At 33.7% G+C, this 22,297-nt stretch overlaps 1 protein-coding gene across 1 annotated transcript in view; it reads right to left on the reverse strand.

Moving 5' to 3' along the window:
* Positions 1–22,297, reverse strand: part of LOC103508121 (dystrophin, isoforms A/C/F/G/H-like) — a 148,319-nt gene that overhangs the window by 57,187 nt on the left and 68,835 nt on the right. Inside the window, exon 9 of the mRNA XM_026822820.1 lies at positions 20,186–20,291. Within this exon, the coding sequence (XP_026678621.1) occupies positions 20,186–20,291 (106 nt within the window). The remainder of the gene's footprint in view (positions 1–20,185; positions 20,292–22,297) is intronic.

Raw genomic sequence — 22,297 nt, forward strand, 5'->3', positions numbered from 1 at the left:
GCAAGACTGTGTGGTTCAAGTTCTAGTAGCCACAATGTACGAAATTAATAGAAAATTAAATACCTACCTTGTTTATTCTACCCGCCCTAATATGAGCTCAACATTTCATAAGAACTACATATATACGTTAAAGCTAAGATTAGCTCTCTTTCTCCAATTTAAACGGTTAATAAAAACATTGACAAAAATTGAAATCTAGACTAAAAATTGTTCAGTTCATCCATATCAGCATAATGTAGGCTGGCTGACAGAACAAATCCAACTGACACATTCTATCAGAAAAAGCCACAAAATACGTCCTTTCTGCAAATATTACAAGCCTTTCACTTTATACAGCAAAATCTCTCGACAGTCTAATTTCTTCTTTTAAATAAATCGTGCTTTAATGATACCATTTTGTAGTCCTAATACTCACATAAAACACAACGCATTATTTTAATGACTTCCCAGTTGCCAGCTTTGTTTATCTAGTTTATTTAGTGTCTCTTTAAAGGAAAGCGCTGTTAAATAGATAGGCTCGAACGAGTTTTTCGTAAGAGACATGGCATGGAATCATCTACAACTATTTATACAAGAGCAGATATTTGAAAAACGTTCAAAATGTGACCAATATCAAATCATTATGAGACAGTAGACTCGGGGGGTGAGTGAAAGTGTGTACAGATGATGTTCCTGTCAATAAGCTGACAACACTTCTTGCCTCTGATTGGTTTATACCTTCTCAACTATGTCTTGAGGTTGAAGAAAATTGACAATAGATAATACTCTCAATGACTGTCACCGTAAGGTTTGCACCAAAGGAAACAATGTCATCTGAAGAAATCGACTCTATCGGTTTCCATGTTTTATGCAATACGCGACAAACGTAGTTTGACAACTTGTCCCAATTTTGTACAAACAATATCACTGCAAACTTTGCAAACACATATCGTATCAAACTTTGCAGTGTGCTTTCCAAAGTTTCTTCTCGATCTAGTTGTTTCCGTCATTTTGACAGGACACAACGAGGGTTGGGTAGCTATGTACGTCACACAGAATGCTAAGTATCAGATGTGTTTTCAATTTGAATTCAAGGAAGCAACGGTATTATCATTATTAGATTTTATGACAAATGACATAACACTGACTGTCATTCCTAAAGACTGTGTATGAAACATACAGTGTGTTACTGTGCGCTGTAACTTACAAAATCCTTGGTCATCAGATGTACATGGTTTAGCTAAACTGCCAAAGCAAGCGAAATTTAGAATAGAATAGAATAGAATATACCTTGTTTATCCTGCTGGGATAGGACTGAAAAGTCCCTTTTCCCCCGCAGTCTAACCAAGGTTACCTGTGGTCTTATTTGTTTGTACCACTCGGTATAAAATATTTTACCTTGTTTACAGGGTAGGGTTGAAAAGTCCCATTGGTACGAATTCCATTCTAGCCCTCAGGTTGCAATAAATTAATAATTTCATTTATTTCAAACCGATGAATTTTTCAAACTGCCCCACACCCTTAAAATTTCTTTCTACCGAGAGTTAAAACATATCTAAGAGACAACAGGTCACTAAGTTTAACCTTAAGCTATTGAAATCTAAAAGATTTAAACCAACCCTATGATATAGTCAGACAGAGTGGCTTTGAATAGGAAAAGATTTTCTTGAAAATGATCGGAAAATATTTCTTACCTCGTGATTTTCGACCTTCGTGGTTCATGGTAGGTGTATGATCAACACGATATTTCAAGAAAATTTCTACAAAAAAGTCGTACTCTTACAGGTGTTGGGGACTTTTTTCCGTTTCTCGACATAAGTTTACAAAAGAAGAAACTGTGATTTAGATCTCTGGTTCCTATTGGGGAAAAAGTCTGTTCAGATTCAGACAGTGTCTCTTATGGACTCTCAAAAGGTCTTTAAAAACAAAATGGACTCTCAAAAGGTCTTTAAAAACAAAGTAAAAATATTTCGCAAAACTATGACACAGAGTGACGTTTAACGTTCGAGTTGTAAACATCTACACTACAGAGAACTTGAACAGTATTATGATTAAGTTGATATCGAAAAGTAATGATGAAGTAATGGAAAAGGCTAGTAGCAGCGTTCGGAAATACTTATTCAAAAAGCTAACGTTGAGGTTAAACCACGTAATGCATTTTACTTGTATGTAAAAACAATCAAATTGTTTTCAATTTTCATACAAACAATACTCTGTTCAGAGTGTTTAGTCTATTATTATATTGCCATAAAAACAAGTGGTTGAGGTTCCTCGGAGATTTTTATTGATTGAAATAAATCGAAAATTCGTCACAGCTGATGTGAAATTTCAAATTCCAGCTTCAAAGATCCGAAAAAATGATTGATAAATTGGTCAAGGTTTCAATGCGTTGAACCGATGGAAATGAAAAACCACAATAAAGTTTAGCACAGCGAGGCAATATTTGAATTATAGGTACAAACAAAAGAGACGTAACCATCACTATCACAATGCCTGCCTTGTTTCAAATTAAGTCATAGGACCGGGGAAAACTTGCAGGAAAAGTTTATGTAAAGGAATAAATTACGCTATGATTAATAAAAGAAAAAATATTAGAAAACTACGTAGAGCACAGCACGCACGTGACTAAACAAATTTTCAGACAACGTTAAAACGCACAACGAATTCTAAATGAAGATACGTATAGGATATTTTTTAAAAACTTTTATGAATAAAACATATTGTACAAAATACCTATAGTAGAAAGTCTAGCTGCTATGAAAAGTGCTGATAAAAATAAATTTCCTACCATGCATTTTCAAAGTATAACGGAAAACCCCCTACGAAGTTTTAGGCAAGAACAGTTGATGCGCAATGAAGAGGATTTTTTGTATATACGAAAAATTGTAAACATCATTACATTGAAATATAAATAAATTAATCAGCAGAAACATTGTAACGTGAATCCAGGGCAGTACATAAAAACTAAGTTTAGGTAAGAGCTTCAGTCTTTTTTATTACCTAAACCTTATACGAGTATGTATGAGAAGTCATGTGACTAATATTTTCAAAGTGCAAGAGAACAAATTTTATTATAGTAAGAGATCTGGAAGAACGGATAGTAAAATCATAAAAGCAAAATATAGAATGCTCAATGTTGAACACACAGTAGAGCAGTGGACATAAAATCAGCCCTGCTATTGCAGAATGCAGATACAGTTTTCTAACATAAATTTGCCAGACACGGGAACGGGAATACTTTTATACACAAATGAAATCTTATAATCCTGAATATTGACAACTTGCCATTAATATGAAGATAAAAACAGAGCTTCTTCAACCATGTTTAAATTTCAGTTTAAATACTGGTTAAAGATTAAGAACAGAAAACTGTGTGTTTACTTGTATAGAATATTTTTCAAGAGGAAATAAATGAGAGTAGAATGAAATATGGAAGAAATATTTGCAGTCTCAGAACAGTGAAAAAAAAAACGAGATACGAAAAAGGGACATTTGAATTTTTAATTCAAATTCCTCACAAATAAATAACAGAGAATACTTCATATTGAATCAATATCGTCGAATTTAATTCCTTGTTATTTAGAATTACTCGTACTAGAAGAGCTATTATTACGTCCTGAAATACTTTCAGAATGGGGCGCGGTGCACTTGGGAAATGGGAATTGTGACCTAAAAATCCCCTTCCGTGTCGTGAGTACACTGAAATATACACAGTTCTTTTGATAGAAAACAGATGACACATTTTTGCCTACGCACGTACGAGCCCATTAAATCTGAGCTCATCCTAGATTGAGATAATCCTAGATTTGTGGCTCCCATAAAGTATGTTGGCCAAATTTATTGCTATTTTGTGATGAGATTTTTGTGATAATAATTGGAATTCTAAATTGTGGGCTGCACAATAAAAATAGAAAGCTGAAAATCAAAAACATGATATAAAAAAAAAGAGTAAAAAAGCAAACAATAGCCCAAATAAAACTTTATTGTAAATAAAAAATGTAGCACAAAAGACTACCTACAATAATATTACTGATCAAAATTTTGAGTTCCATTTATCTTCTTCTCTTTTTTTCAATTTTCCTTTCTCTTCTCAATTTTTTTTTCCACAGTGCGTTCTCTTCATTGCTATCCAATCCGTAGGTACTTATTTCTTTTCAATTACTTACAATAGAGGAAATATTTTTTCATCTATTGTTGATTAGAAAATAATATCTTGTTCTTTTTTATTTTCATTTGAATGGAAAACGTAGAGGTGACTTTTCAAGTTTTTTATTAGAGAAATCTCAAATTGAAAATGAGAGTACGGATTTTTACTTTCTATTTTTAAAGTATTTCTGGGCTACAGTTGGTTTCATTTGTATTTAAGCTATGTTTATTTGTATAATACCTATTTGAGCAGAGAAAGGAGAGAGAGAGAGAATAAATACTGGTCTGGCATTAGAAGGTTGGTATTACAAGGTGAAGGCGGGCATGTGTACCTACTTACCCCAGGAGTTTGTCTTTTTAATAGACAAGCATTACTGACCACAGGTAAACATCAAACCACAAGAAACTTAGTGGTCCACCCTTCTGTAGTTTGCACATAGGGGAAAACCAAGATGTGGCCAAATCAGTTGTTCACTAAGCAAGTGTAACAAACACCGTGGTAGAATTATTTTTAATGAGTTTCTTTTCAGACACAGTTAATGTTACTGTTCGACATGCAATATAAAGCAACAATACATAAATTAAAGATCATAGCTCTTTATTTCAACTTTGTTTTAACCGCCATGAACTTAATGCAACAGTCTTGCAGTAAGTACTTTGTAATTATTGTAGCTTTCAAAACTTAGCAAAGAAAATTTATATTAGAAAAAAAGGCTGCAAGAGATATCCGGAAAATATCCTTTTAACTTGTCTTCATATTAATCTTGGATACCTTCCTTCGGGAGATTTTTAATTAAACGAATATTTTTTTTACATACATAAAAAGGAAGAAACGTTAAAATTGTATATTTCAATGCTGGCAGATATTTTACAAGACACCGGTAGTGGCAGTAGTAGTTAAAAACTACGACTATTTTTGTTTTCGATCTTCTTCTTTTTCTTCTTCTTCTTACCAAATAAATAGGTACTCCGAATTAGGGGTGAATGGTAGAAATTCCACCCCTCTGGGTTGTGACCCCTCAAAACATATGACCAGACCACTCTGAAATCTGAATAGACGTAGATACCTACTCCATCATCAAAACATCCTAACCCTAACTGCCTTAGAAATGAACCTACTGTGGGCGTCAAATCAATCTTCTGACTGTAAACCCTGATATATCCAATAGCAGCCTGCAAAACATTCTTATTTCCAGTGAAAACACCCCGTATGTAAAAAGCTTGCTAGTGACTTTACAAAAGAACCGTGTGCACATACACTTTTATAATTTATTTATTACTAAAAAAAACTTCCCTTTTCTTCGCTTTTTTTCTCGCATTTTTTCCTGGGAAATATTTAGGAGGTTGACTCGCTCCTTTCACAACAGAAATCTCCTGTATGATTTTCCTTCGCGATTTTTAACTTTTTCTTAAGGTGCTCATTTAGCTGGTCAGCTTAAGCTATAAAATTCACTTGAAAAAGTTTAGTACAACTTTGAAACTTTGAATACAACTTTATAACATGGGTACTTACTTTTTAAAACTAAAAACAAGTGTTGGAGTAATTCCTCATGACCAAGAATTCAGCCTAAATATAATATCTTAACGAATCTCTCAGTGGATTATTTAAAATTTAGAGTTACTAGCTTTTCAGACTGTAATTATTTCCACATAGTTATTAATATTAATTTACATAATGTTAATAAAGTATTTCTCCATAATTTGAATTACTATGCACGACATGTGTTCATTTTCTGAAATTCAGAAAAACTACTAATTGCGTCAACATGCATGTATATTAGATATGTCAAATATAAATATGATCTAGATTGCATATTTATAATATGCATATGAGGGGCTTCGTTTCGGAGGAAAGTGTATGCTAAGTATTCCCAGGAAATTTTATAAAAAATTCCAGGAATTTCCGCCCTCTGGGGATGGTGAAGAGTAGAAAATAGCAAGTAATTAAATATAGGGTTATGTTATTAGCGTTATAATTTGTTTAAGTCCAGCAAAACTATAGCTTTTATTATTTTATGTTGTTAAAAGGTAATCAAGCTAATTATTTTTTGGTGGGGGTGTTTCCTCTGAAACTATTTTATAATTTATTCGTGAGGGCTACTAAGGTTGTTAGTCAGCCCGCAAGATACCTATTTATAATTTTAAATTAACTGTGTTGCATTCTTGTTGTTCGTTCTGTCCCGCGTCCGTAATTAAGTTCTCCCATCTTGTCCTCAATGAAAACAAACATTAGCTGTAATGAAGGCAGTCGAATTTCTGATTTTGAACAAACATCTCCAACTGTTGTGCATTGTTTTGAATTCATTATGCATAACATGCAAGTCTGAATTACCACAGAGGTACGTACGCTGAGACGCAACTTAAGTCTTGATAGCGAAATGTATCTTCTCTCTTCTGGTATCTTTTGAAGACATGAAAAACGAGCATTTTTATCTTTAACAACCATTAATGTAATAAAGTCAGCACTTGCTTTACATGCCAAAAGTTTGTTACCGAGAAAACTTTTTCTGTTTTGTTTTCAACATAGTGATACATTCCTGATGAGGTGAATAATATTTCCTTATCATTTTCCTTTGCACCTTGGAGGTGGGCAGTAGGCAAAGAATTCTGTTATTCGAAAGATTTGAATGTGTCCCGTCATGGAATGCAGCAAGCATGGGCATATTTTTCAAATGGTGTTGGCCATTGCGCTAAGCTTTTGAAGCAAAATAAATTCTTGCTCTAGGAAAATTAAATCAATTTCAATATCAAACAAATAGTAACATCAACAAAAGTGTTGTACCTATATTTTTTTCCAAAGGGTTTTAGCTAGAACAGAGTGCTGTGCTAAATTTTCTTCAGGCTATACATCCATACAACTCGGTACACACATAGATATCCGAAGTAATGTGTGTTTGACAGGGCAAAAGTTTTTTGTGAAAAAAAAAAAAAAAAAAAAAAAAAGGCTTTGTAAACAATAAAAACGCTGAACGATATTAATTGGAAAAGTGAGATATACATGCATGAGATGATACCATTGGGCCAATATATATGCGATGAAAAATTAACATCAAAAAAGGGTTTGTGTGCTTTTTTATATGAATTGGATATTGGAAAAAAAAAGATAGATTTTTTCCATGTATATTTATTTAGAAATTATTTTCATAGTAAGCACAGAGCAGTAAAACGACAGGATGGATGGTGGTATATCGTGTTTAAAAAAGCTTTTATAAAAATTGCCTTTGAAGTTGTCTGTATGTGTATCATGTTTTTTACCAAGTAAACCTTTGTTGCTTTTCCACCTTTGATTGAATCCTACAGGTAAATGAGTAGGTAGATATAAACAGCGAATAGAATTCTGTCACACATGACAGTTCACATTTGGTTTTTTTTTTTTTTTTTTTTAGATAGAGGACTCTAAAAATTGATGGACATTTGGATATTTTCAGCAAAGCAACAAAATATCCACACGTATGGCCCACTCAACCATCATGTTAACGTACACCCTTGATAAAATGGATCTTAAGATTATTGTTCGCTTTTTATTGTTCCTTCACACATTGTACGAATCCTGATGGCCTCTTAAAGCCAGCAATAAATAAGAAATGTTCACTCCATATTAATATGATTCATACAACATGATATACGCACAATGCGATGTAAACGGTAGGGAAACACAAAGCCTCTTTACTTAATTTCCGGAGACATCTTTTGTGTCACATTCTCCTATGTTAATTTTAAACACACATTATGTTTATGTGTGTAGGATATTTGAATAAAACATCTTCAGAGCAGAACAATTCCAAGAAACGAAATTTGCATATTGTTTTTGAAATACCAAAAACAAGAGGAAGGCCGAATAGTTTGATACAAAAGAACGCCAGCCCCGCCAGTACCTTTGTAAGGGCAAATCATAAAATCTGAGGGAAATTTATTTTCTGGTTGTTAATTTGTTAATAAAACCCCGATACTCATTCAAGTTAGATCAGGTGTGATAGAAATTGTATGAATGCCGTGTTTTTCCCTGAGTATGCAATGCGCATTATACGTATGATTGGTGGAGATGTCACTTTTTCATTTCAAACATCTCACAGTTAAATTCTAAATCATGGAACTGTGAAATTCTAAATCAATGATGAACCGACAGTCTTCCGAACGATAATTTGCATATTACTCAGGAACACATAGACACTCTAAATTATCCACAGAAATTTTCCAAGTAAAAGAAAGCACTTGAGCAAAATTTGTTTAACACAAACACTGAAGAACCTTTGTATTATGAAAACTTCCCATAACCTCTTTCTAAAAGATTTTTCATTTAGATAGAGAGCGAACTGAAATGTGTATTGAGAACTTCAAAGTTTGACGGTAAACATTTTACATTCTGATACGTACATCAGAGATAACTGTGAGGATAATTTACAGTTGTTTTCGGCTTGTACGTAAAAGAACCTACCTACGATAAATAATCTAGCTACTTTACAAAATAAAAGCATATGTATTACTATGCTGCAAAAATCAGGTTAGATATAAACCACAAGAAAGCATTTATTGTCTTCCAAGATCATTTCATAAAGGTCACTTTAGAAATTTCCCCGAGTTGGAAATTTCTGTGAATAAAATAATGGTAGGGAAATTCAAAGCATACTGGGTGTTCCTGCTAGAAGTATATTCAAGGTTGTCTGTGACCTCCGGTCATTATAATTTCCGACTTAATGTCACTATACACTATTTAGGGAGAAACATCCAATGTTCTCAATAATCTTATTCATTAGGTTGCTTCTGTCACGAAAACTCTGTTGACTAAATAATCAATATTTCTCATCTAAAACTGCTCTTTCTCTTCCTTTCTATTCTTCGCAACACTTGTGGTGTTGAACTTGTGAAGAGTTCTGTATAGAAAACAACACATTTTTCCGTTCTCTACAATTCAAAATCATTGAGCCATGAAATTAAAACATCAAGGCAAGTAATGTAGGAACATTTTCCAAATCTCACGAGACGAGCACTGAGCTATAATGCTTGCCTTGGAAAAGCTTGTGGCTTTGGTAATAGTTCATAATATAAACTACACTACATATCATGGGAAATTCAAGACTTCATCATAGTTTTCCTTTTCTCTGTTAAAATCAGAGTAAAGCACCTTTAAAACAGCAACGCAGACTAATCTCATGTTGTTAATTTCCTAGTTAATTGCCAGTTAAAAAGAAAAAATAATATAAAAATTCCTTTATTGACTGTTAGTTGCATTTATGAAATTGTGGTTGGAAAAGAGAAAACCGTTTTTGCCTAGTCTGCATTCAAAAGCACCAACCGAACAAGCTTTCTACACTCAATTTTAAGTTTTCATTGTTTTAGAATATGAACAAAGTAAATATTTGGATTTAGGAACACATTTTTCCATGTTTTAAATACTTGGGAATTTTCATTAAAAGTATTATATAATCCCTCTGAATTCTACCTCAAAAGCATTCCCTTGTTGTCTGCAGTTTATAAATATCACATCAAGAAAGGAGGAAAATATTCATAGTTGAAAAGCTTCAGCTGAAATAATGTAAAATATGATAAGAAATAACAAAAGGGGGTTTTAAAAAGTCGTGTAGTTTCAGAAGAGGACTGAATTTTCTCTTGAAATCTGTCTCTTAGAGATTTCGGTTTCATAATTTCCTCGTTTTAAATAAGGCACCTACCTATTTTAAAGATAAAACTGATGACAGCAATTTTATTCATGTCTCTTTCGATAGCAATAAAACAGTAAGAGATATAAATATTTATTTATTAAAAAAAAAAAAAAAATAAACCGGTGATTTAGCAGAGTATCGCTTTGAACATTTCCTGACACCCACTTTTTTCCAACGTTCTATTCCACGGTCCCTTTATTTGTTTTAACATCTCCCCATTTGGACCTGCATATTACAGATTATACAAATGTAGTTTTTCTGTATGCATCTAGGTTCCATTATTTATACATTAAACATAAAAAAGTTTATAATGCTTTCTAAGTTTGATTCAACTTTTACTTTATTCATTTTTGCTGGACAACTCGTGCGGTTTCCATGCTTTTGCACTGAATGCACATCGGTTGGCAATACAAGGATATCATGAATATTTTACTTTTTTTTTCTTTAGGAAAAATCCACTGGCATATCAGTGATACAATATAAAATTCAAACGAAAAACGAGGGGTGAGAAAAGCGAGATAAATTCAACATAGGTATCTACATTGAAGCCAGTTCTGTGCTATCTACTCTTAACACTTCAGTAAATGAAAATTGACGTTTTAGAATTGATTAATGTTTAATGGCATAATTAGTAGCATGGTAAAGGCAGTAAAAATACGAAGCTTACTATCCGCCCTAACACTGAACGATCACGTATTAAAAACAACATTTATCATGTACAAGTTGAATGTTAAATTAATTACACCGCCATTCATATCTTGGCGTGCTAAAATTTAATCTACATAATTCGAGAAAATGACATACAGGTATATCACTCTGTTTTTGAAGACAGCTTTAAAAAAGATCCAGTGATCATTTAGTATGTGATACCAGAAATATTGTTACTTTACAACCTTAATCTTGGATATTCTATGCCTCGCATAGCATATTAACAATATCCATTCAATAACACCATAATTAAGAACTTGAATCCGTGAGCTAAGTATAGCAAATGAAAAGAAGCGACTTTATCCCGAAATACTCCTGGATATACGTAAATCTCCCTGTTTCAAATCGTGATACGAGTATGTAGACAAGTACTTGCTTTCGATTGCACCTTTCAGTGTACCACCTTCCTCAGTGTAAAGTCAAAAATCACAAACTTATAAATCATTCCAGTACATTAAGAACAAACACAAAACCAGATTATTCCAATACATTAATCTTAAAACAGTGTGAGGAATCCATTTCGAGAAATATAACCGTGAAGTTAAAAGGGAAAAAGCTAAATGAAGGTTCTCTTCTTGGATAATAGAAAAGGAATATTCCTAAAGGTAATTTTATTACCAACATACAGCTTTCTGTATGATAGCAATACTTTTATATACCCATCCACCCTCTTGATCACAAGGCTATAGCCCACATACAGCTGACAAGATTGACACATTGAGGTTATAAAGTTTCAAATGAGGACGTAACTTACAACTTTATAATATTAGAAAAGTAGTGTATATTCATGGTACATCAAAACTTGAATATTTATTATGACAGTGATCCTTTATGTTCAAAATATTAGCGAACAATTAATTTTAATTTTGAATGGAAAAATTCTGAAAGGTACCTATAAATTATCTTGGAACATGAAAAAAGAACGATGTCTCGTTTGCTTTTTATTTATGCCTTTCTTACTCTTTTTCTGCTATGGCCCTTTCATCATTTTTCCCTTCATTCTGATCTCCTATGATTTCTCCACTCTTCTGCCCACCTACAAAACTTTTCAAAAACTTCGCCTTTGAGAAATTCTAAACTCGTACGTAATTTACTTTTTTCATCTTCTTTTGATAGCAAAACTACATATTTTTTTTTCTTCTTGTTGTGATGTAGCATTTTTTCTCTCGATTATAGGGCCTTTTATGTTCAACCGGAAGTTTCGAAGGGACGGTGTTAACAAAGACCATTACAGTTTTTGCCAGAGAAGTTGTTTCTTCTTTATTTTTTACCCACGAATTTCAATTTGTCTTCTGATTACTTTCTTCTTCTTTCTCTTTGATATCATCTTTAATTATCTGCTACACTACCTCTTACTTTTTCTTGCTCTCTCTTTCTCTTTGATTCCTCAACGGTTCAAGCACGCTATTTACATAAAAGAATACCAATACATCTTTTTTCCTTTCCTAATGGAAGCCATTATCCAAATATCAAAAAGGAATCATCATTTTTAACAATGTACATTTTACGAGTTCGATATCAAGAAATAAAAAATAAAAAAAAAAAAAATATCTGGTGTGAACATCACACAACTTTCCTTATCCTATTGAATGATGCTTCTTTGGGTGTTCATCTATTGTAACTTTTACAATATCTCTAACCGTTTTGTCAGTATGGCTAAAAACCGCCAAAAAGCGGTCGAAAGCCGCCATAAAGCGGTCAAAATACCGCCAAGCGTTGCACCGATCTCAACCAAAAGTTTCGTGTCGCATCCTTGTTCTCGAGATATTTTGTTTACAGACAGACAGACAGAAGGACAGACACACACACACACACACACGGACCAATGGAACTTTGGATCTAGGGACCTCAAAACGTGTTTTGGCACTAAAAACTGACCATCGAAAATTTGACCCGATTACATTACTTTCCTCCCTATAGGAAGTACCCTATACTATAGGATAAGGAAAGTAAAAAACGGCGAGAATAAATTTCCTTTATTACGTGATATACATGCTTTTTTAGGTTCTTTATTGTAAGCTTTCACTCGGGGATCACAAATTTTATTGATGATGAAAACAGACCGAGATATAGAGAAAAAATGACAAAAATATAATGTACTCGTCTTTGCGAGAATAGCTTGAGGCTAATGCCCAAGCCAAATCCAATCTTTAGACGTCAGAGTGATCCCACAGAAACGCCTTACTACAGCTAGTAAATTCCATAGAAATAAATCTTGCTTAATTTATTGGTAGCTTTAACTGGAACTATCAGCGAACAGTAACATCTAACTTTTTCCCCATGGGGTCTTAATTGAACGCTACAAATTTGGGGAAAAAACGGTAATTGATATTATCCTAGACGAAAAGAGGGGGTCAGATTACTGCATGGAAATGAGATGAACTTTTATCCAACTGTGAAGACAGCTCAAGGTCGCCAACAGAGCGAATTAGACGGAAAAAGCAATTAAACTTGCCAGTCGAAAATCAGAGATGTAGATTGAATGGGTTAATGAAAATCGCTGAAAATTTTATTGTTTCAGTCGTTATATGTTTAAATGAAACGGGAACTGTGAGGAATCAGCGTTTTTCTGCATGGAAAAGTGATAAAAAGATTCCTCGCGATTAACCCCTTGAAACCCACAGGTACCACATTGAGGGAGCCAAAATGGCATTTGATTCAGCTGTTTTCATTCTCACTACATAAGTAAGCTTTTTTTAAAGATACTAATGAACAGTTAGAAGAAAAATAACTCGAAGTGATTTTATTATTGAAGGTATTTTCTAGAATTTACCCTTTCGAACTCTATAATAATGTATTGAAATTTTCAGGATAAAATTTTATGTCTCGGTTTTGGGAATCTCAAATTCAAGAGTTCTTTTTTTTCTAATCTAGATATCCAAAGTACTTTATGAGTTTATCAAACAGAACACGATGGATTCAGGGTCCTAAAATGAGGCAGCAGTTCTAATCTAGATATCCAAAGTACTTTATGAGTTTATCAAACAGAACACGATGGATTCAGGGTCCTAAAATGAGGCAGCAGTATTCCAACGTGTTAATGTCGATAGCATTGTGTGCAATAAAAATATGCTCCGTTCTTAATTAAAACGTACAGCATGCAGAAGGAATTTATGTATGCAGCTCTATGAACAGTGTGTAATATGAGAATCTATGCATTGTACATCATAGTAAATCTATGTTCATTACATTCTAGTCACACAGCCTGTTCAGAAAATCATTGCCCTAGAAGTTGGGAGTGATATACCTATCAAACCATTAACATCATCCAAAATGAAATATACCTATAAGTCTCAAAGTGAAAAATCCACCACTAGGCACCAAGTACGATAATAAGGTGCTTTTGGCCAAATTTATATTATGCTTTTGAAAAAGAAACTAAAAAAAAAAAAAAAAAAAAAAAAATTTATCACATATTGCTACATGGCGTGGGAAGGATAATAGAATGAGTCCAGGTAGCTTCCAGGAAAAAAAGGAGAAAAAATGTGTGGCATGTAAGCAAAAGGGTTATATGGCTGACGTTATTTTGTAACGACGTTTTTTCGGTACATCCTTCATTTTCATTTTAGTCTTGAAAATGTACAGAGAAAAGGAAAACGCTAAATTACAGAGATGTGTGCGGTATGTAGAGAAAATAGAAATTAAGACGAAGAAGAGCGGGGTTGAGAAGAATAAGAACGAATTAGGAAAGAAAGAAGTAGAAAAAAACCTCTCAAGATCTCTATTTTCTCTAGTTTTTTGGGCTTTGTTCTGACTCTTTCCAAAATCTAATAACTTCAACCATTTAGAAACTAGATTCCAAACCATTTTTGGCTGCTTATATCAACCATTTAGAAACTAGATTCCAAACCATTTTTGGCTGCTTATAATGCATATTAAAAATGGACGAAAAACTTGGAATTTATTTCAGATATAAGTAAGCTCCAGGAGAGAGGGTAAAAACGGTGTTCTAGGTTTTCAAGATTGAAAATATTATTTATTAGAAAAAAATGTACATGTACATTGTATCCTCAGCCTTTTCCTATCTCTTCTTCTACTGGTCCCGCTAAGTACCAATACCTACTCGAAGAAACTTTACTCAACCCAACATAGGATAGGTATATCATACTCGTAACCAGAGGCTGTCTGATCTCAGGGAAACTCGTACAGAACTCGGTAGTTCAATCCCAAGATTTTTATCCAGCCAGCACTTGATTAGAGCTAACATCTGATACTTTTGAAACACATCCTGACTGGTCAATGGTGTTGAATAAATTCCGCGACACCGGTTTGATAGCTTTTTCGTAGTCGCGGTTATTTTGAGAAACAAAAGTGACATCTTCTACCAGTCAAACCTTCATCTAGGACAAAGAATTTCCCAACACCTGTACCGGCATCGTAAAGTTCATTTCCCTGGTAAATGTCATACGAAAAATGTTCTGTGACCTAGTTTAGGTGCCACGAGCAAAAAGGTTAGGGTTGAACTCCGTTCAAAAACGTAAGATGTAGGTCAGGTTGAACAGCTTAAAATAAACTGGATAGTTTTAATATTAAAGGGGATATATTAGATGAGAGTTTATCTCATTGTTATCTATTAATGAACTATTCTCAATGAAAGAAATGTTGAAGCTATCACGTATTGGGGGGGCATTCATAAAGGATGAGAAAACACTTGAGCAGTCAAGCACACACTCGTCAGTTTTATTACCACTTTGAATTCGGCCCTTTCGAGGATCCAGTGATCATTTAGTATGTGATACCAGAAATATTGTTACTTTACAACCTTAATCTTGGATATTCTATGCCTCGCCTAGCATATTAACAATATCCATTCAATAACACCATAATTAAGAACTTGAATCCGACATTGGTACAACTTCATGAGCTAAGTATAGCAAATGAAAAGAAGCGACTTTATTCCGAAATACTCCTAGATATACGTAAATCTCCCTGTTTCAAATCGTGATACGAGTATGTAGTCAAGTACTTGCTTTTGATTGCACCTTTCAGTGTACCACCTTCCTCAGTGTAAAGTCAAAAATCACAAACTTATAAATCATTCCAGTACATTAAGAACAAACACTTGGACATCCGTATTAAAGCTAACGTTCTAGTGACAGCCACAATGTTGGGAAAACTTGAAGAGAATACCTTGAACGACAAGAGAAGGAGGAAAGGACACTTTCATCCCTAGTGTACAAACGAAACGAGACAACATGTAGTACGTCTTAATTAAAATAAACAACATAAACTAGAAATGCCTCCAGAGATAAATCTGACAACAATGGTACAAGCAGCTTCCCTGCTAAGTCTAGGCTTCCACATTAAATATTACCGGTCTTTGCTAAACTCTTGTAAAACTCGTTAAGTGGTACTTAAAACTCGACACTAGAACTCAAAAAGAGCTTAAGAATTAGGAAAGTCCCTTTTCAATTTCCAATCTGGTTGACTATGCGTTTATACGGGCTGACTTTTTCTGATCGCACAAAAATCCTTTTATCACATGTTGCTACATGGCCTGGGAAGGATAATAGAATGAGTCCAGGCAACGAAACTCGTAGGTAGCTTCCAGGCAAAAAGGAGAAAAAATGTGTGGCATGTAACCAGTAGAGAAGAAAGGGTTATATGGCTGACGTTATTTTGTAACGACGTTTTTTCGGTACATCCTTCATTTTCATTTTAGTCTTGAAAATGTACAGAGAAAAGGAAAACGCTAAATTACAGAGATGTGTGCGGTGTGTAGAGAAAATGGAAATTAAGACGAAGAAGAGCGGGGTTGAGAAGAATAAGAACGAATCAGGAAAGAAAGAAGTAGAAAAAAACCTCTCAAGATCTCTATTTTCTCTAGATTTTCGGGCTTTGTTCTGACTCTTTCCAAAATCTAATAATTTCAACCATTTAGAAACTAGATTCCAAACCATTTTTGGCTGCTTATAATGCATATTAAAAATGGACAAAAAACTTGGAATTTATTTCAGATATAAGTAAGCTCCAGGAGAGAGGGTAAAAACGGTGTTCTAGGTTTTCAAGATCGAAAATATTATTTATTAGAAAAAAATGTACATGTACATTGTATCCTCAGCCTTTTCCTATCTCTTCTTCTACTGGTCCCGCTAAGTACATAGAAGCGTTATTGTTTCTGTTGTGATAGGAGAAAATTCTCTAGAGTTTGCACTAGACTACAGTGCACTAAAAATATGCATGGTATAAAGATTGCTCTCCCATGCTTTGTAAACAAGAAATAAATATCACAGCTATGTACATAGAATAAATATTCTAAGCAGGAGTAGTCCTGGTATAAAGATTGCTCTCCCATGCTTTGTAAACAAGAAATAAATATCACAGCTATGTACATAGAATAAATATTCTAAGCAGGAGTAGGGAATATAAGTATTTTTAAAACACTTGGTAAAAATAAAATGAAAATTGTAATGAAGGGAAAAGGATCCTTCTACTACTGGTTATCATACGATTCCTTTGTACAATATTCCTTAAAACTAAGCCTATTTATGCTAAGATTTAACTTGAGATTAACGAAGGATTATCTTGTGTTTGAGACAGGTACAAATATGAAGTCATTCAAAAATTGTAATGAAGAGAAAAGGATCCTTCTACTACTGGTTATCATACGATTCCTTTGTACAATATTCCTCAAAACTAAGCCTATTTATGCTAAGATTTAACTTGAGATTAACGAAGGATTATCTTGTGTTTGAGACAGGTACAAATATGAAGTCATTCGAAAAGTTACACAAGCGTAAATTTCGTGACTGATTTCTCGAAGAACACACAGGATGCAAGGATATGTGCGAAATGAAAAATAATTATTCTATGAACGATGTAGAGTACCTACGTTCCCGACTTGCAAGTTTCGGAGAAAATTATGAAAATGGCACAACGTACAGGTGTTACGAAGAAAATTTATCGAAGTGTAACACAGATAACATTTATTATTTCTGATTGCAAACCACTCACATTTTTCTTCTACCTAAGTAAAAGTTTATAATGCTTTCTAAGTTTGATTCAACTTTTACTTTATTCATTTTTGCTGGACAACTCGTGCGGTTTCTATGCTTTTGCACTGAATGCACATCGGTTGGCAATACAAGGATATCATGAATATTTTACTTTTTTTTTTTCTTTAGGAAAAATCCACTGGCATATCAGTGATACAATATAAAATTCAAACGAAAAACGAGGGGTGAGAAAAGCGAGATAAATTCAACATAGGTATCTACATTGAAGCCAGTTCTGTGCTATCTACTCTTAACACTTCAGTAAATGAAAATTGACGTTTTAGAATTGATTAATGTTTAATGGCATAATTAGTAGCATGGTAAAGGCAGTAAAAATACGAAGCTTACTATCCGCCCTAACACTGAACGATCACGTATTAAAAACAACATTTATCATGTACAAGTTGAATGTTAAATTAATTACACCGCCATTCATATCTTGGCGTGCTAAAATTTAATCTACATAATTCGAGAAAATGACATACAGGTATATCACTCTGTTTTTGAAGACAGCTTTAAAAAGGATCCAGTGATCATTTAGTATGTGATACCAGAAATATTGTTACTTTACAACCTTAATCTTGGATATTCTATGCCTCGCCTAGCATATTAACAATATCCATTCAATAACACCATAATTAAGAACTTGAATCCGACATTGGTACAACTTCATGAGCTAAGTATAGCAAATGAAAAGAAGCGACTTTATCCCGAAATACTCCTGGATATACGTAAATCTCCCTGTTTCAAATCGTGATACGAGTATGTAGACAAGTACTTGCTTTAGATTGCACCTTTCAGTGTACCACCTTCCTCAGTGTAAAGTCAAAAATCACAAACTTATAAATCATTCCAGTACATTAAGAACAAACACTTGGACATCCGTATTAAAGCTAACGTTCTAGTGACAGCCACAATGTTGGAGAAACTTGAAGAGAATACCTTGAACGACAAGAGAAGGAGAAAAGGACACTTTCATCCCTAGTGTACAAACGAAACGAGACAACATGTAGTACGTCTTAATTAAAATAAACAACATAACAAACTAGAAATGCCTCCAGAGATAAATCTGACAACAATGGTACAAGCAGCTTCCCTGCTAAGTCTAGGCTTCCACATTAAATATTACCCATTTTCTTTTATCTGTCACCATTACTTTGAGTTTAAAACCAGAAAAAGAACTACTGAGGGACTTGTTATCACTGGGGATACCGGAAATACGTAACACCCTTTTGCCACCACACTACGAGTTTTATTTCTTTACAAATCAGATATTACGAGGGAGAAATTCCCGAAAAGAGTTTCTGAAAATTTTACCAAGAGAAAAATAGATGGAAGAAGGGCCGAAAAAATACGGAGGAAAATACCAAATAGAACCACATGAGAAACTACTGCCGGAAAAGTTTTAGCTGAGGAACAATTATCTAATTAGAAAACACCTACGAGGAAAATCAATAAGGGAGACAAAAACTAGAAGATTTTGTTCCTTGTTCATTTGACCCAGAGGGGCGTTTTGCTAAACAAATTTGTCAAATGACTATCATGACATAAAATTACTTAATATTCAAGTCAAGTAAAACGCTGAACATGTTGGAGAAAATAATGGAAATTTGCTCTATCACTTCTCCCATCGTTCTTTTACACGTTGAGTTTGTTCTAAAAATTAAGAATTAACCTCCTGACTTCTTACCTATTAGGAGACTGTGTTAAACAAGACTTCACCCTTTTCCGTCTTGTTATTATTCCATTTTTATATTGAATCAAAGGATTTTTCACGGTTGAATCAATGCTCGCTTTAACATCAAAGTGTGTAGAAAATTTGACCCAACTTAAGTATTGGCAAATTCATTTTAAATTCCTAAAGTAGGTAAAAATGTTTTGGGACTCAATTGCCAGAACTGTCTTTTCACTTTTTCGGCTACAGGAAAAACGGGGGCAGGGGAATTTAATAAGCATATAGTGTATTGGCAAATTTATTTTAAATTCTGAAAGTAGGTAAATGTTTTGGGACTCAATTGCCAGAACTGTCTTTTCACTTTTTCGGCTACAGGAAAAACGGGGGCAGGGGAATTTAATAAGCATATAATATACGTAGATACAAAATCAAACTTGTTCCTTGGAGGGATGTAAAAAAAACTGAATGGGTAGAAAACAGACAAACATGTGTCCCTTACCTTTGCCGTGCAGTTGAGCTTTATTAGAATCAGCTTTGAGGTTTTCAGCTGTGTTAACTATGTATTAGAAGACTGTGTTAAACAAGACTTCACCCTTTTCCGTCTTGTTATTATTCCATTTTTATATTGAATCAAAGGATTTTTCACGGTTGAATCACACCGAGGCAGGTGTTCGTTAATCGGCAGGTGTCCGTTAAATGAAAATCGACCAAGAAAACATGTTTTACAGAGATATTCATCCATTTTGCTCCAACTGGCTGTTGTGTTGACTAACTGACCCCATGAGGGATTTTTTGAACTATAAACTACAACTTCCCAGAGGAAAGAAAATAAATAAAACAAATTTGCACATTGAAATATTCATATGGTAATAACAAGCCTCCCGAGAGATGTCACAGATTCATTGCACTTTGCATATCTGAATACAGCATATAATATACGTAAATACAAAATCAAACTTGTTCCTTGGAGGGATGTAAAAAAAACTGAATGAGTAGAAAACAGACAAACATGTGTCCCTTACCTTTGCCGTGCAGTTGAGCTTTATTAGAATCAGCTTTGAGGTTTTCAGCTGTGTTAACAAGTTCATCTAGTTGTGGCTTTTTCTGTTCGAGCTCTCTGAGTACATTCTGAAAAATAAAACACACATGCAATTCAGATTGAGGTATTGTTAAAAGGTTGGCATTTAATGAGAGAGAAGATTTATAAAATTTCACACCTTTCTGAACATAATAATCCAATAGTAAAAAATCTCATTTGACTTGAAGGCTTTTAGAAAAATATTTCAAAGAAAGTTTCCTCTATAAAAATGTCCCGTTAGTGTAATTGTTCAGCCATTAGGGCATTATTTTCCTCTGTGTAAAACAGTGTAAACTGTAAAATAATAGTAGATAGAAAGCTCAGTGTTGTGTTAAACAGGAATTAAAGCGAACGGAGAAAATTAAAGTGGATGGGAAAATGTTTTAAATATGATTCAAAGGAGACTAGACGCTACATTGGACTTTAGAACCTAAAGAGATATAAACAGTGTAAACTGTAAAATAATAGTAGATAGAAAGCTCAGTGTTGTGTTAAACAGGAATTAAAGCGAATGGAGAAAATTAAAGTGGATGGGAAAATGTTTTAAATATGATTCAAAGGAGACTAGACGCTACATTGGACTTTAGAACCTAAAGAGATAAGCCTTAACGTCTTTCACACAATTAATTTACAGTTGCCTTTTTATTTTCTTCTGTATTAATGAAAGCTCACACAGGTTGTTTCTATTCAACAACTAGGGAACTCTCTCCACCTCTTTCTTTTCATTATTACTGTTTTGAACCAACTACCTTAATTTCGGTTTATATTATTTATATTTCGGCTAATGTTTATCTAACTTAACAGAGAGGTTCATTTAATTATGTAGATGAAAAATGTCCCTGGCCCGGGTTTCCAGAAATGTATACGTTTCGACCGTTTTTCAGGGCCAAAGTTCAGCTCATATAATCCATTTCCCAAAACCACATGCAAGCCTTGACACCTTGTTTAATTGTTAGTATAATAGAAGAATTTTTCAGTGCTGTCCAGGTAGCCAAGGACGTATCCGTATATTGTGATTTTTTTTTTTTTTTCATTATTATTTATTCCTTTGACCTTCTCTTTTCATTATTACTGTTTTGAACCAACTACCTTAATTTCGGTTTATATTATTTATATTTCGGCTAATGTTTATCTAACTTAACAGAGAGGTTCATTTCATTATGTAGATGAAAAATGTCCCTGGCCCGGGTTTCCAGAAATGTATACGTTTCGACCGTTTTTTCAGGGCCAAAGTTCAGCTCATATAATCCATTTCCCAAAACCACATGCAAGCCTTGACACCTTGTTCAGTTGCTAGTATAATAGAAGAATTTTTCAGTGCTGTCCAGGTAGCCAAGGACGTATCCGTATATTGTGATTTTTTTTTTCTTTTTTTTTTATTATTTATTATTCCTTTGACCTTGGTAAGTTGAACAGGTAATACTAGGAGCTAGGACGTAAACATAAAAAAAAACTTTTATTGGCGGTGGACTTTATTCAGATTTTATTACTCCAATGCAAACATAGTAAACATTTTATTATGCAAGATCTTCATAAAGATCTCTACTTTAAGTATGATTTCAAGTGACTAGAGACCTTACAGCTAACAAAGGCAAAAAGTGTGTTATTCCGGAAGAAAATGTTGCAAAGAGGTACGAAACTAGCAAAACAAATTAACTAAAATCTAATCTAGATCGAATAAACAAAGTCACACGAGTACGACTATGCAGGCTGAGAGACTAACCTCCTCTCCTGGCTACCCCACACGTGAGGGACATTCCATTTAATGCTATTAAAGTTAAAATCAGAAAAAAAAATATTATCAAGACAATTTCACTCAGGACATCATCTTCAGACCAAGATGTTGACTCTATCGCAGCAGCAGTAGAAGTGAAGGTCTGAAAATGATGTCCTGAGTGACATCGAAAGCTCACCAATTTAAAACATCTTAATCGAAATTGTCTTGATAAGAATATTTATTTTCTTTTTATCTGATTTTAATTTTTAAATATTTCTTACGATTATTAAAAACAATTTTATTTGTTATTAAAATTGTTAAAATATGTCAAAGATAAAA

Source organism: Diaphorina citri, unplaced genomic scaffold (genome assembly GCF_000475195.1).
Source record: "Diaphorina citri unplaced genomic scaffold, Diaci psyllid genome assembly version 1.1 scaffold369, whole genome shotgun sequence".
In the NCBI taxonomy this organism is placed as follows: Eukaryota; Metazoa; Arthropoda; class Insecta; order Hemiptera; family Psyllidae; genus Diaphorina; species Diaphorina citri.